Source organism: Thunnus albacares, chromosome 1 (assembly GCF_914725855.1).
Source record: "Thunnus albacares chromosome 1, fThuAlb1.1, whole genome shotgun sequence".
NCBI lineage: Eukaryota > Metazoa > Chordata > Actinopteri > Scombriformes > Scombridae > Thunnus > Thunnus albacares.
This window is the reverse complement of record NC_058106.1, coordinates 23,538,087-23,554,975: the sequence shown is the minus strand read 5'-3', so window position 1 is coordinate 23,554,975 and position 16,889 is coordinate 23,538,087. Positions and strand designations below refer to the sequence as shown.

Sequence of the window (16,889 nt, the reverse complement as noted above, 5' to 3'; positions counted from 1 at the left end):
TAAAAAAAGGTGATAAAAAATAATGTGACCAAAAAAAATAAATAAATGCAACACCAGGCTTTTAACGTATGCTATTTGTTGGTGTCACACTGCATAGAGAATTAATTTTAGAAATGAAAGAGGATGCATCCAGGATTATTTTCATGGGATCAGGGTGCATTTTATGACTAACAACTGTGGAGATACTGGAGTTATTATTCACATCTTCTGAATCCACAAAGTCAATCTTGTTTATTGTAAATGCAGCTGATTCTAGCTCTACATTTGCATGATATCACAGATTAGAGGCTTGGTTATGTAATTTTTTTTTTTGCTTTAGGGAAGAGCTGTTCATGTTCAAAATACTGACTGTGCCATAGCCAAAAGAGAAAGTTACGTGAGTTCTCAAAAGAACTATTAATTCCTTAACATTTTCTCACATAACATACTGTGATAAATATGCTGAAGGCAACTTTTGGTTAAATTTAAATGTTTACACATACAAAAAAAGAGAGGTTTAAATTGGATTTGGGGCCACTATAACAAAATTAGGGAGTGTATGTCTTAGATAACCATTTATCAAAATTAACTATAGATACACAAATTCATGCATTAAGGGATTTTAAGGGATACATTTGAATAAAAATGCAGCGATAAACTGCATAATATTATAATATTAAAGCATGTGTCAGAAATTACTATACTGGACTGGATACTGGACATTTATTATATTAATTAAATTCTTAGATAAAGGAGTATGATTCTAAAACTCACTTGGGACTAAAAACTCATTCTGATCTTGGACACAGTATGACAAAACAATCTCACCATAAGGTCCATTTATTAGATGTTCTGGTGCTTTCGGCTGTATCACGTGTTCTGTCTCAGCAGATTAAGTTGTCATTAAATTGTAGATGTTCCAACATTATTTTTTTCTGAGCATTTTAAGGACTTTTAATCTATGTTGGCTTAAAAGTTGAGATTGGATGTTCATTAAAGCTCATTTCTCTTTTAGCTCTGTGTTTTAAACAGCACACATTTCATTTTGTTTTTCATGCAGTTCTCCACCACTTCATGAGAGTTTTTAACCTCTCAATAAGAACCCATCCTTCTCTCCAACTCTTCAACATCTCTGTGTGAGTCATAATGACTCTTCAGCTGCGTTCATTCACCCATAGCCTGCCTTGTCGCACGCAGTAAACCTCTGGATCCTCCTCATTACGGACAACAGATCACAGCTCTCACAGAAACATACTTTGATGGCTCTGCCTGCAGACTGTTAAGATGTTTTGCCCAGATAAACACACCTGCCAGTCAAGTGTATTAGGTTATAAGCCTGTCATGGGTCTGTGGTATTACAGCCTTCCGAGACAAACAACAGCTTGTTTTCAGCACTTCCCATGTGCTGAAACAAAACACACGGTCTCCTGTGTTTAGTGACTCTGAGATCAACAGCAAAACTTATGTTTGTTTTGTTCAAGGTTTTCCTATTTGCTTGATCCCAGCAGCAGTCATACATCTCTCCTGATTGACTTGCATGTTTAACTGTTTGACTGGAAAGTTGCCAATGCTGTTGATGCCCATCCCCCTGTGGGTCTTGGCTTGGGTAAGAAGCAGGCAACAGAGCAAACGCTTTTGACGTTTCAGTTGAATGATTTGCAGGGTTACAGAGTCACAGTGATGGTTTGGCAGCAGTGTAATGAAGTCAGCTTGCATGCGTCAGAGAGTGATGTGAAAAGGGGCTGCATGGTTTCCTGAAAGTAAAAGGGAAACAAGTAGAAGGTGGAATGGAAAATTGGGCTTACAGTTAACAGTATGATTGTAAGCAGGATTTGTCTCATGTCTCATTCACAAACATGTGAAAAGTAGTTCAGTGTATTACGTTTTTTCAACTGGAAGCCATTTCTCACTGCACTAAAGTGAATTGTGCTTCCACTACACATTCACAGTAAGAGATTTTACTGCCTGCCTACAATTTTAAAGTCCTGCTTTGACCTTAACAGAGGGCAACATTTGAAACACTCACCATAATCAGCTTTTAGGTCACTTTCATACCTTTAATGCTGTCAACTGAAGTGTTTCTCATCTGCTGGATAGTTTTGTGATTGTCATCTTACATAGGGAATCAAATTCCTTGACTGACAACGAGTCATCCTGCACTTTATTGCACCATATTATTTTTATTCAACATCTTTGGTGTCACAAAGAGCTCACTAAGAAATAACTAATTTTTTATTATTCAAGTAATGGGACTCTCCATCTGTCATGAGCAGCAAACAGAAAAGATCAGAAAGAAAAAGTAATATAATATTACAGACACATAGCAGACCACATTTCAGTATTTTTTTAATGAGGAGCTGCTGAAAGTCCCTGCACTTGACATGCATATGTGTTTCCATGGTTACTACAGTTAATTATGTTGCATAAATACAGAGGCTACACTGCTGATACAGATCCTTTCTTGACAGTTCACGATCCCCAGATAGATTTAACCGTAGCTTAGTATTCAAAATTATTCTAAAATCATATTTCTGCTCTCACAAAATCCTGTGGTTGATCCATTTTATTCCACACCACAAACAAACTGCACTAATTTTAACTTAAAAACATTTATCGATTGTTTTGTGCTCACCAGAATTCGAATGACCACTCTCACACCAGCCTAAATGAAAATAAAAAAACAGACCAGAGTTAACAGCACCAAAACCACAGCTATGTTTAAAAGTGAATTTGTTGCACCTGTATAACCTTGACGTCCTTGATGTTTAGAATTCAGTTTCACACTGAAGCTCCTGTCCATTTAGCAGATGTCAGCCTCACCATTGTCTGAGCTGCTCAAATAAAATCCATTCAATTTTTCATCCTATTCTGTTCTTTGGTTAGAGAGCATCTCTCTCTCTCACTCTCTCTCCCTGCTAGATAAACATTAAGAGCAGAAAAGGAAACAAAACACTTTTTCATGCAGGAGTAAACAAGCCAAGTTTGCAGTGCAGTTTTGGTTCATAAGCCTAAAACATTAGAAAATAAGGAAAATAAAAATAGAGCTGAATGTGACCTGGTCTGGCAAAGAGATGCGGGCTACTTATTGCGCGTTGGGGGACCTCCAGGATGTGATAAAGGTCAGCAAGCTGCTGATGTGGTACAGAAACACGGCCAACTATGTGCCTTAACCACAGTTCCTGACCACAGTTGGCCACAGTACAGCAGGTATCATGAACAGCAGCAATCTGCCACCAGTTTGTATTTTCTCTGTGAGCTAACCAATATAGCACATGAAGGTATCAAATCCTATTAAATATGTTAATTGTACACTGAAAATGTCCATTTTCTTCAATAACTAGATTTTAAAAAAACATGTTCACAAGCCTGTAGAAATGGGCCTCAGATCAGTAGATCATAAAATGCACGATATCCACATTCTCATCCCTCAATATATAGTGCTGATATATGCATTTATTTTGAATATTCACATGGAAGTGTATTTTTTTTCTCTATCACCTGTAAAAATGTCATGCTCCAGGCTGTTCCTTGGGGGAAAGCAGTGGAAAGAATATGATCCCCAGAGGCAATAAACATTTCTTGAGTGTGAGTTCCTGGGAACAGGAAGTCCTGAGGGAGTTCAATGATGTATGTTGAAACAGAATCTATGTGATCAAGTGGATCTCAAAAAAGGAGTCGAATAAAGGAGTCAATTTGTCACCCTGGTTGGCTGTATAGTACACTTTGAAATGTCATTATAAAGCTAATAGTAGTAGTTTCTAAGATAACAATGTGTTTAATTATTAAATTATACAAATACAAACTCAAACGCTAACCTTGCGCTTTTAATAGAAAGGTTAAAGACAACTGAACTGAACAGTCAGGTGGTTACATATGAGACAAACACACACCTGCTGGGAATTCAAGATTTATCCTGCTGTCTGCCCGACCTGCCAAACAGCTTCTCCCTGTGGCTCCACTCCTGCCACTCAATCACGAGCAGTAAATAATGTAAGTCCCCAGAGTTAATTAACTATATAACCATTTATTCTTAGCATCTCAATCCATGCAACAAGCAATTCAAAAGACAGATATGTTTGAAGTAATGCTGGGCTATTATACAGCAGTAATATTTGTAACAAAAAATCCTTCTCTCTTTCATTCCTCTTTGGTTTTTTCTGTATAATTGGATGCCTATGTTCCTCCCACTGGTCGCCACTCCTCATCAGTGCGTCTGTTGTTCCAGTTAAGGGTCACCTCCCGTGGTGGCGGCCCTCTCCATGCTGTACCGACCTACGGCAAGAGATGCTCCTCCGGAGGTCTCATGTGACTAATAGCGCTTATTCTCTGTGTCGTGCCAGGCGCTAACACCAGGGGCTGAGTGAAAAGAGCACAAACAGATAAGCACAGCAGGTGGAAGAGAGGAGACGCAGAGAGACGAAGGGGCACATTTGACAGGGAGAGATACTGGTGCCCACAAGAGAGGAGAGCATGGACTGAATTATGAAGGACAGTGTGGGGGAGTGTTTGAGAGAGAAGCAGAGAAAGAGGATGAGCCTGTGAGAAACTCAGCTTTTAAAGGAATAATTTGACATTTTGGGAAATACAATTATTTGCTTTCATTCCGAGAGAAAAGCACTCTCACATCTGTCCTTTAAGTATGGAGCCGAAGTCAGAAGTCAGTTATCATAAAGATTGAAAGCAGGGGGGAACGGCTGGCCTGGTTCACACCAAAGTTCAAAAATATGCAAGTTTCAGACCAAAAGCGCCAGAGCAAATAGTAGGTAGAGGTAGTGCACAGAGGTAAGAGCTGTACATAATCCAATAAAGCAGCTAACTAGGATGCTAAGGACTAGAAATCAGTATGTAAATATTTCTGAACTGGTGTGCCTTTGCTCTCTGATATTCTCTGATATATGTGAGATTTTTTAGTCAAGTCCTGGTGGCATCAGAGAGTAGAATTAACATAACTTTGGGAATTCAGAGATGTACAAAATAACTTCTTCCGCGATTCCTCTCTACAGTAAAATTGTTGCCACCATAATTTCTGCCTCACAGATTACTTGTAAAGAGGGCCTTGCTCTGCGCAATGTCAAACTTGCGCTTTAAGTGTGAAAACCCAGTCTCTGCTGGTTGCCTGGCAACCATCAGTACAGTGAATAAAAGCTTCCACGAAGCTTCCACGGCCTCTGTTGGCCAAGAAATTATTACTGCAAATAACTTCCTGTATCATATAAGAACTTTTTGTTTTCACGTTTTTGTGTTTGTGTTCAGGTTAAACAAAGCAAGCTTTAGAGGTGTTAGTGTGTGTTTTGACTTTTGGGCAGAGCCAGGCTCTGCAGATTGTAGTACTGATTGAAGTACTAAAAAGAGACCATTCATTGATAAAAAGCGAAATGTCTTATGGTTGTGAGTCCATACTTTTTCAGTAAAAACATAGCATGATCAAAATTACATCTACTTCCAAGTAGGTCTGTGTGCGGACTTGCAGTATCTACATGACATGCCCACTTGGTTAGGTTTAGATGTGAGCAGTGAGATGGTAAGGGTTGGGGTTAGGGGTCGGGGGTTGTCGTGTAACATGCTGCTATGGTGACAACATTGTGGGGGTGTGTTATGTAGTGAAGTGGACGTTTCATGTAGTAAAGCGGGTGTGTTGTGTAGGTCTGCAAGACTGCAGATAGACTCTTCTCTCTACTTCAGAAATATTTAACCTGCATTCATTCATTTTTGGGCACTAGGGGGCAAAAAGGTTCCAAAACAAGCTGACAGACACACAGCTATTGCTTTATGCAGTTGATGTTGCTAATGTGTTAGCAAATAGTACTATACATACAGCAGACACTGAGCTACATTTTTATTCCATCAGACTTTTGTCTCTGGCTGCCTGATGAAGTCCAATAAAAACTCTCACCCTAACAAACTCTGAAAAATGTCTGGGCCGCTTGCAGGATGTTCAAGTTTCTTCACCAGCTTGTTAAGCTTCACTAACTTTGTCTGGTTTGTTTGGTGCTTGGCAAGTACAATAGAGTTAGTTTATTTGATTTATTCATTTTTAGCTTAAAACAGCTTTCTGCTGCCTGGAACTGTTGGATATCAGTTCTTTGTGCTCACTATGTGCGGCCCTTTTTACATTAGTGTCAATTATAGTTAATTTAATTTTAATGGTGCTGTTGGAGCCATTTCTATTTTTTTAAAGAAGGTAGCAACACAGATTTTTTTAGCCAGTAATTAATCCAGGTGGAGGACATTAAGAGTGATGGTTTTCAACTGTGAATAAACATAGAAAGAGTTACTTTGGAAATAGTTTCAGTTATTTTTAGTTGCATTTTACTTTTTAAATTAAACTTTGTATTAGTTTTATATGAGTACATGAGTAACAGTGAGTAAGTCAACAAACAGAACATGTTAAATATGTTTAGCTTCTACATTAGAGAAAGTGGATCAAGCAGCCACAGGTGCTTTAATGAAGGGTAACACAAGAAATTCAGAGATTTATATACATTGCAGTCAATGAATGTGGTGACTGACTGTAAGCAAACAAACTGACTTATTAAAAAAAGCACATTGTAGTACATTTGGCAGAGGACTTTGGCTTGTTTCAGGTCCCCGCTGAGTTCAGAAACAAATTCTCATATTATCATCAAACTGGAGAGCAGTAAACTATTAATGTCAAAATATAAATGTTTTCACTGTCACTGGCATTTCTGGCAAAGACAGACAACAGTCTGTTTTTGCTTATAGTAGGTTGCCCATACTGCTCAGAAGGGAAAATATCCAGTGTCTGTCTCAGTTTTATCACTTGCTCTCCATTCCTGTCACGGTACACTCTCAACGGTACTTGAGTGTTATCAATCACGTGCTGTGAATTTCTGCAAAATTTTGAACAATGGGCGTGAGACTGGAGGTGAGAGAGGGTGCTGCTTGTGGAGAGAGAGCAATAGAGACAAAGGCAGTTTTTGTGAAGAATATTTTTTCAGATGAGCAGTTCATTTGTGTTATAAATCATATAATTACCACATGAGTGAAAATAATGGTTTGTTGACAGAGAGACTGCAACTGGGAAGATGGTGGACCAGAATAACGATTAATGAGAGAACATGGAGAACGGTTAAGAGAGTCTACTACATCGCTGCCTGTAATTAAATATCAAACACTCTCTGCATTACATTTAGTGGCTATTAATTATATGATCTCAGGCTTTTTACTTACTGTAGTAACTCCAAAATACATAACATAGAGAGTGCGAGTGAGAGTTTGAGTGATAGCAGAGTGATAGCAGAGTCTCTTGTTTACACTTGGAGCCATGGGAGGTACCCTGTATGACACCAAACACAGCACAGTAGGTGCTTCATCTGAAGTTAATCAGCATTTATTAAACCATCCATGACCTGATATCACATCAGCATAGTGAATATGTGTAAGCAGTTCAAAGACAGGCTTGGTTGAAAACAACACAAGTTGCACTTTTGTGCAATTATATGTTAACTAATCAAAGATACAATTATTTGTTGAAATACTGAACACATGTTCAACTCAAGGTCCACTTACTAGCTTTTCCAGAGCTTTTAACCATATTGCATAGTCTTCATCAGCAGGTAGATTTTCCTGAATGATGCTTTCCTTTTAAGACAACACACACAAGAAGTCCTAAAAATGCTGTGGATGAAATCAAAACAGCCACTGAGCTTGTGCGTCAGCAGATGCATCTCTATAAAGACCTCATTGTACGGTTGAAAGATAGCTAGTAAATAGCTAGTAAGTGGGCTTTGAGTTGGAATTGTTGCTAACTAGCATCCCAATGGGAGATATCCATCATGTTCTGCCCTGTGGTGTCCGCTCTGTCACACTTGTGACTGCTACATCCTTTCCTGGGTGGCTGAACCACCTCAGCTGGCTCCTCTCAAAGTGGAGGAGCTGTTGCTCGACACTCAGGTCCTCTTGGTTCACTGAACTCCTCACCCTGTCATGAATTGTTAGCACTGAAAAATGTTTGTCCACTTGCCGTATCCTTTGATGTGGACATTTGCTTTCAATCTCTTATTTTTGAGCATATTTTATAATGACAAATTTGCTTCATACTTAATTTTCTTTTCAACAGCTGGTATCTACTTTGCTGTTTTAAAGTGGGGTTTCTTACCAATAAGTGAGAAATCAAAATATCATGTTGTGCAACATACATGGAAAACCAAACAATAACAATTTTAGTAATTACCTTAGAAATACCGCAGCACCTCAGAGTGTTGGTCTGTAAACCAAAAATAAAAGATATTTTAAAACTATTAGATCATTTATTGTTTTTTTCACACAGGGTTAGTTTGTTCAATGATTACACCTTAGTGTCAGAGCTGTTTTGAGGAACTGATATAATATAATAAGTCATTCTCTTATCAGGGTATCCATAGCTGCACAACATGACTATAGTTCAGAAATGGACCTTATTATCACTGATCCATTGTTCCCAGTAGAGTACTTCTCGGTGATGATTAGTACATATTAATGAGGCCGGTTTCTGCAACAGATGCTCAGTAGATCATTTTGTGAAAGAGTTTGCTGCAAGTAGTGAATTTTGGAGGGTCTGAGCTCATCTCCTTGACAAAGATCTTGTTCTCAAGTGATGGTAAAAGGGATTGTATAGATTGCTAGTGAGCTACAGCAGCTGGGGTAATGTAGGTTTTGTATCCAAACATCATGGTAAAGCAAGAGCAGAATAACAAAAAAAGGCTTTCAGCCCTCATCTGTAATCATAGGCTGAAAGAATTAGATCTTAAATGAGGTTGCTGGCCTATTCTATCAGTGACAGGAAACATGCATGCAATCATCTTTACATGGAGATTCAGTAAAGGCTTTTTTAGGGTGATACAGATTCAGGAGCCAGATGTCCTTGCAGTTGACATGATATTTATTTACATACTACATATTTACAACAAAAACTGAATGAGGAAACAGGACAACATATTCAGCCCTATGAGTGCACCAGGTGTGTAGACCTCACTTCATGCCGCAGTCACGCTGTGTAGAATGGATGGGAAGGATCGGAAATATTCCCATGTTAGGGATTTGTGAGCTTTCACCTCATCTGACAACTCTGGAAGGTTATATGATAAATGTATTGGTCATATGAGGGTTTAAAATACTGTGCATTGACAAAATTACACTATATCCATTAACTCTGGGTTTAATTACATTTATTGACGGATTTTGGCTGACGTCCATGTCTGCTTGGTTTTGAGGCACTTCTGTATTATTAAATGGCAAGTCGCATATATTGAAGCTTTCAGAAAAATCCCAGTTTCCCAGTCGTAATTACCACTTGGAGGTAGATGTGAACGCTATTTACAAGTCGGAAACTTGTAATTACGGTAACTCCATCATAACATGAACAGGGCATTATCGGAGGACCAGTGGGGATTGACGCTGTCCAAGGTGCTCAACTGTAGTCTTATTGAGACAAGCTCAGAAAAAGTTGTAACACAAGGTAATCAGAGCTCACATGCAGAGGCTCAAAGGGGAGCAGCATGTACACTTCTGAAATGTCAACTACACACAATATGTGTGGTCCTGCAATGTAATGCAAACTGGTTTAAATGAGGTAGCTGGTTGGCATTCTCTTATTAAGGTATCCATAGCTGCACAACATGACTATGGGTCAGAAATGGACCTTATTACCACTGATCTGTTGTTCCCAGTAGAGTACTTCTCTATGATGTTTAGTACATTTTAATGAGGCCAGTGCTGCAACAGATGCTCAGTAGATCATTTTGTGAAAGAGTTTGCTGCAGGTAGTGAATTTTGGAGGGTCTGAGCTCATCTCCTTGGCAAAGATCTTGTTCTCAAGTGATGGTAAAAGGGATTGCACAGATTGCTAGTGAGCTGCAGCAGCTGGGGTAATGTGGGTTTTGTATCCAAACATCATGGTAAAGAGAGAGCAGAATAACAAAAAAGGCTTTCAGCCCTTATCTGTAATCATAGGCTGAAAGAATGAGATCTTAAATGAGGTTGCTGGCCTATTCTATCTATGACAGCAAACATGCATCCAATCATCTTTACATGGAGATTCAGTAAAGGGTTTTTTTGGGGTGATACAGATTCAGGAGCCAGACATCCTTGCAGTTGACATGAGATTTATTTATATACTACGTATTTACAACAAAAACTGAATGAGGAAACAAGACAACTCACTCAGCCCTATGAGTGCACCAGGTGTGTAGACCTCACTTTATGCTGTGTTCACACTGTGTGGAATGGATGAGAGGAAGAGAAGGAGGAGAAGGATCAGAAAGATTCCTATGTTAAGGATTTGTGAGCTTTCACATCATCTGACAACTGTGGAAGGTTGTATGATAAATGTATTGGTCATATGAGGGTTTAAAATACTGTGCATTGACAAAATTACACCATATCCATTAACTTTGGGTTTAATTACATTTAACGACAGACTTTGGCTGACATCCATGTCTACTTGGTTTTGAGGCACTTCCATATTATTAAATGGCAAGTCACATATATTGAAGCTTTCAGAAAAATCCCAGTTTCCCAGTCGTAATTACCACTTGGAGGTAGATGTGAACGCTATTCACAAGTCGGAAACTTGTAATTACAGTAACTCCAATATAACATGAATGTGGCATTATCTGAGGACCTGTGGAGATTGACGCTGTCCATGGTGCTCAACTGTAGTCTTATTGAGACAAGCTCAGAAAAAAGCCTCACATGCAGAGGCTCAAAGGAAAGCAGCATGTACACCTCTGAAATGTCAACTACGCACAATGATATGTGTGGTCCTGCAATGTAATGCAAAGTGGTTTTACATGAGGTCACTGGTTGGCTGGGGTAGCATTGAGGATGGGTCAACAGCCATAATGCAACTAAAACCAGACAGATGGATGAATGGGGACTGATTATGTTTCCTGTTGATGTTGTTTATCTAGGACCCCATTTCCACCTTTATTAAGATGCAATCTGTATGTGAAGATGATATCTGGATAATGACATTAGATCTTTTCATTTAAAACTGGCATTAATAAGTGTTCTTGTTATTTCAAGGCTGCTCAAATAATGATCAGATCTCAATGAAAAAATCGGGTAGGCGGAGCTGGCACACTTGTCAACAAACATGGCAAGCAATGTTGCAGTATTTTTCTCACAAATACGCCTGGCTGAGATCTGATCACAATGTGAGCCAGACCATTTCTTGATACAGTCTGGACAATCCAATCACATTTACACATTAATGTTAATACCAGGTCTAAATGTGTCTGAAACACCTAAGGCGTAAAATTAAGTTCAAACTAGCTGTTTCCAAAAACAATTGCCTCTGCTGAACAGTTCCAAAAAACAAAGAACCTGGCCAATTGGCATGCAAGGTTGGGCAGCTGATTCTCAGTAGAAGATTTGGCAACACCTGTGGTTACTGGTGGTTTTAATAATCCTGCTCCTGTTCTTTTTGAAATGACACATGTGTTGTCCAATGGAGTTAGAAATTACGGCCTGAGCAGCTACAGTAGAGCAACTCTTGTATCTCTTTAAAGCACACCCTTCAACTATGGGCTGAGAGGATTCATTGTGTCATTTTGTTTTTGCACAGACTAAAGAAGACAGTCAACAAAGTCGTCTGACACCAGCTCTTGTCTTCCGCGTTACGTGAAATGCAGAAAGCTTGTGGAAAAATGAACTTTTCTATTCGGCTAGTGTCTGAAATCATGCAGTTCCCCTGCTGATAACAACTCACCAAATGAAAAACTGCAAGAGTTGTGTGTCCGTACTCTGAGGTCTGGCAGTTCAAAGAGGCCTGAAAGGAGTCATTCTTCTTCCCAGCTGGTTGTGTTCTCTCCAGCTGGAGAGTATTTCTGCTCCCTTAGCTGTTTCAACTAGCTCTCTGTTTTTCTCTGTATGTGTTGCTCTAAATTGGCAAGAAAACGCAGATAAGATTTAAACCACTTATCTGTTAAGCATTGACAAGCTTTAGAAAGCGATGTTACTACAACCTAGCCTCTGCTGCCAGAGTGAAAGGAGAGGAGGATGAAAAGGTTCTACCCTATGATCTTAATTGCCACCATATTCTGCAATGCAGTCCAAAATCAGATACCTTATCAAACTGGTCCATAGACTTGGTTAAACACAAGCTGACACTAATAATTGGGGGAAATCAAACAGCTAATTGTAAGGATACAATGTAAACTGGATGAGCCTCTGGGGGGGACATACAATGACAGTTGTTCAGTTAATGGTGCTGTAATGTGAGAAAGAGCCTAAAAGAGTAATTAGAAGTCACTCTCCAGGCTTCTCTCTAATGATATCTTTTGAATGTCCTGTGCCTCAAGCAGTGCATTTCAAACTTTTCTTGAAGTAGCCATGTTTTTGGCTTGTATGACTTGTTGTGAAGAAATACGCCTGTATTGGCGTTTGTGTTTTTCCCACTAGATGCTCTGTCAGAAATTGACTTTCCATTCACTTTTGGGCCACATTTTTTGCTATACACTTTTTCGATCTTAGTTGTTTTTAACCATATCTTTAAACTGGATACAGGATTTTTGTCATCGGACATTGATTTTAAGTTGTTTTCAAGAACTGTTTGTAGCGGTGTCATAGCAGGAGAAACTGACTGAAATTCAGGTGCATTACACCTTGCCTACTGTTCTAGCATGATGGCTAAGCTAACTGACTCATATATGTCAACTATGCCCTGTGAGGACTACTACTCCAGAAAGCAAACAAAAAGATGGCTGACCTTAAGGAGGATATTTGATGGCTTTCTGATGAACTGCAGAAGAAAGACTCTTTTGTCATGGCCAGGCTCCACATTATATCTTCTGCACCCCCGCACCACGAGCCGAGCTCCTAGGTCCTCTAACCAGGGTCTTCTAAGCGTCCCTCAGACACGTTTTAAGACTCGAGGAGATTGTGCATTCCAGTCGGCAGCACCTAAACTTTGGAATAGACTCTCTAAAAGTCTGAGGTCTGTGGACTCTGGAATCTTTTAAAAAGCAGTAAAAACCCATCTGTTCAGACAGCATGTGGTATTTTATGTTTTAACTTGTGTTTTATGCCTGTTTTTCCCCTGTGTTTTATCTGTTGTTTATCTTTGATTTATTTATTTATTGGTTTTTGTTTTGTTTGTGTGTGTGTGTGTGTGTGTGTGTGTGTGTGTGTGTGTGTGTGTGTGTGTGTGTGTGTGTGTGTGTGTGCCTGTGAAGTCACTGGTGTCTATGAAAGATGCTGTATAAATAAACTTTACTTACTTACGTACTTAGTTTTTTGTTCTTTTTCTTTTGTACTTCTTTTGTATTTTACAAAATCAAACAGTTCTCATTGATGCTTATCAAAGTATTTTGGGGCCTTTTATGCCTTTATTACAAAGTTGACAGTGGAGAGACAGTAGAGAGAGATAATAAGAAAAGTGAGGACAGAAAGAGATAGGGCACCCCAAGTTAGCACTGTTTTGATGTAACCCAACACAATAATACCAGATAATAATAGACATGCTAGAAATGATAAGAAACCAGCATCTAAAGTGAATAACTGCCACATTTTTGACATTTTAATAGCTCCCTGAGGTTGTATGGTGTGATTATTGTTGATTTATGTAACTGAACTGTGGCTGGAAAAGCAATATTACCAGAGAATAACAGTGTATATAACTTGTTTTAAAAGCTACATGATATGTCTGAAGGAGATGAAGAAGGGAGATTGAAAAAAATGTGACAGCAGAGAGTGGATAAGGATGATTAAGTTGGCTCAGCTAATCCACTTCCTCTATTTATTGGCCTCAACAAATTTATAAATGTTGAAGGCACACAAGCAGGGATGAGGAGAGAAATGGAGGGATAAAGGAGAGAAGTAGCAGTCTGGTGAATTTTGCAGGTAGAGAGACTCAGAAAAAGATCGACTGTACTGCAGAGAAAAGGGATGTTGCATTTATGAGCTCATTGTTTGCTGACATTGTTTTGCCAACGTGCCATTGCATTTTGAATTACTTGGCAGACAAGGTGGCAGACAACTGAATGAATGGCATAGTTGAGAGGCAGTAATTGAAAGACATAGAGAGAAGGCTCTGGCAGAAGTTTTCATCTGTCAAGACGGGGGGAAAAGTTGCTGAAGGATTTACAAGATAGAGGAGAGAAAACGGAAGCTGGTAATTGCATGGCTTCTGGCCCCATGATATTATCTCTTCCTGACATGTGCGCATATTCTATTGATACATGCAGGGAACATGAGCATGAAGCCATTTCAGAGCCTTTATGTCTTTTCCTGCTTACTCCTGTTACATTTCTCTCTGTGTCTTACTGATGACAGATGCCAGATGACAACGATGAATGGAGAAGGAAGGAAGGAACATCATAGGACATTGCTCCTGATTATACCTAGATATTCCCCTAAAATTGGGAGTTTTGTCATACTTCTTACTTCGTGTGTTACTTCCCTGATCCATCGTGAATGTGAGGGGAGTTGCAATGTTTAACCTTAAACTTCGGGACCCTCAGAAGGACAAGCATCTCATTAAATGCACTAATACCCTCCTCTCTGTGTGTCTCTCTGTCTCTCTGTCTTTGTCTCTCTCCTTCAGGCTCAGTGTCTCTCAGTGTATTCCTGGTGTCTGTTGCATTCATAGTATGTGCCGTTTGGCTGGTAGCTCTATGTGGCGTCTGCACCTGGTGTCAACGTAAACTGGTAAGTGACAGTGCCTATTTATCACATTTCAGTGAGCATTTTTCAAAATGGACATTTATTTAAGATGTTTTAGAGAAATTTGTCAAAGTAACTGCACTTATTGACCAACAGTAGTATCGGTTTATTTTAGATCTGCCGCTCAGACAGTTCATCATGTAACTTTAATGTTTCTGCTAAAAAAAAAAAAAGGTTCTTCTTTTTGTTCCTACAGTTCGATGTTTGAGCTTCATGTACAGAATGATGTGTGTGCAGAGTATTTCTATATGTCTTCATACATGTATGGAGAGGATCTTTGATTGTTTTATTACTGCATTAGCATTTGTTTAGGTTACATCCATCAAAATTTATTGTTTTTGTAAATAGATTAATACAAAAGTTTGAACCTCAGTTTCCTGTGTGTTTTTTATCCACAAATGTTTTTGTCAGTTTCTAATATATTAAAATGTTCAAGTTGGACACGATAATTCTTAATAACATCTCTATCATGTAATATTAATAATGAATGATTTAGTAATTTCAAATCTTTTTTGTCTCTTATATTTTATTTTGCTTTTGTGCTGATACTATACCTGAGTTTTAATATTAATACCAAAACCATACTTTTTCAATACCTAACCTTAAGAAGTGAATGATGTTTTCCTATGAAACTTTTTTGTTATTAAACCAAAAAAGCTTACATTGTTAAAACATAAGCAGTTGTACAAGAACTTTGGCCCAAAAAATTGACAATATTTTAGTTTAAATATCAAACTATCGGATCAAAGAATAGTAAATGAGACTACAAATCTGACTTGACATAAAATGCCAGCTTTCAAAATTTATATTCATACTCGGCAGTGCTGACACATTTCAGTCAGTACTAAAAAAGTATTGAGGTTCGATTACCAGCCCTGTAACTGAGGACAGGTGGCTCTCATGAAATCACATCTTTCTTACATTTCATAGCCTATAATATTCTTTTCTAACATGTTTCTGAACAACTCTTGAAGACTGAAGATTAACTGCAGCTGTTGGTGTGGGCAGTCATGTTTTCTTTTGATGATTCTGTGCCCTTGAACTGAATGTATACAGTGATTGCTTGCTTTGTGCTCTAGCTGTTGAGTACTGCTTTGCTTTGGGAGGCACAGGAGCCAGAGAGAGGCTGTATGTTTGGCCATGACAGCAAACATGATCAGAAACCTTAGTGCACTCTGTAAACATTGCTTTGTGCGCTCTGAGCTTTGTGCATCATGGCTGCTTGCCTCCAGCCTCTGGCGCCATGCTAATGATTCATATGCTAATGAGCATCACTCTGAGCCATTGGCTGCTGCTAGAGTAAATGTAATTCTTCCTATACATTTTGATCCGCTGGCATTTCCTTCACTCTGTCCTGCTTTCCTCCTCTCACTGTCTCATTTTTGGCCTGCTTTCTCATCTCTGTCTGTGTCTCTGTTTGTTGAGTAGTCACTCTAGCACACCAGTTGATAAAACATACACAAGCTGAGATTTAACTGGGCTATTCAGAGGACAAACAGCCAAACAAAATTACATAATTTTCTAGAATAACGTTCACAATCTCTAACTTGACTTATAAAGTATCGTAAGTGCTACTTAAAACTGTATTTAGCTTGTGCTATCATTGCTGTGGAGTAACAAAACCCACTGAACCTGACAAACAAACACATTGCTTGTCTTTGTTTACCCTCATGTTATCTATGTCTCTGTCTTTGTTTTTGTGTCACCCACCTTCTCCTTTTATACCAAAAATGGTCTGGTTTGTGTTCATCCTTTTGTCACTTTATCTCCACGTCCTTGTCAGAATGTCACTGTTTTCTTTTTCAAAGGATCATCCTTCTCTCCTTTCATCGTCCTCTGCTGCTACTGTACTTTCCCCGTCTCTTTTTTAATCTTACCTTCTTGTTTTGCGTGTCACACTTTTAAAGGTTAAACACCTGCGAGTAAAAAATAGACGCTGTTTTCCCTAATGTGAGAATATGAAAAGGTCATCAACAGGGCAGCAACTACTTCTTTTCATGATCAATTATTCTGCTGATTATTTTTCTTGATTAATCAGTTAATTGTTTTTGGCTATAAAAGGCCAGGAAAATATGAAAAGTTTCCATCACAGTCTCCCATAGCCCAAGGTTTGGGTTTGTTTTGAACAACAAACAGCCCAAAATACAAAGATTTACTATCATATAATACATTGAAAAGCAGCAAATTGTTATGCTTGAGATGCTGGAACAAGCAAATGTTTTTGAAAGCATTTTGAAAAATAACTC

The 16,889-nt window shown here is 38.7% G+C and overlaps 1 protein-coding gene across 1 annotated transcript in view; it reads left to right on the top strand.

Annotated features, from left to right (window-relative positions):
• Positions 1-16,889, top strand: part of LOC122986421 — a gene marked incomplete at its 3' end in the record, with an annotated part of 73,110 nt that overhangs the window by 41,265 nt on the left and 14,956 nt on the right. Inside the window, exon 2 of the mRNA XM_044357686.1 lies at positions 14,525-14,628. Coding sequence (XP_044213621.1) covers positions 14,525-14,628 — 104 coding nt within the window. The remainder of the gene's footprint in view (positions 1-14,524; positions 14,629-16,889) is intronic.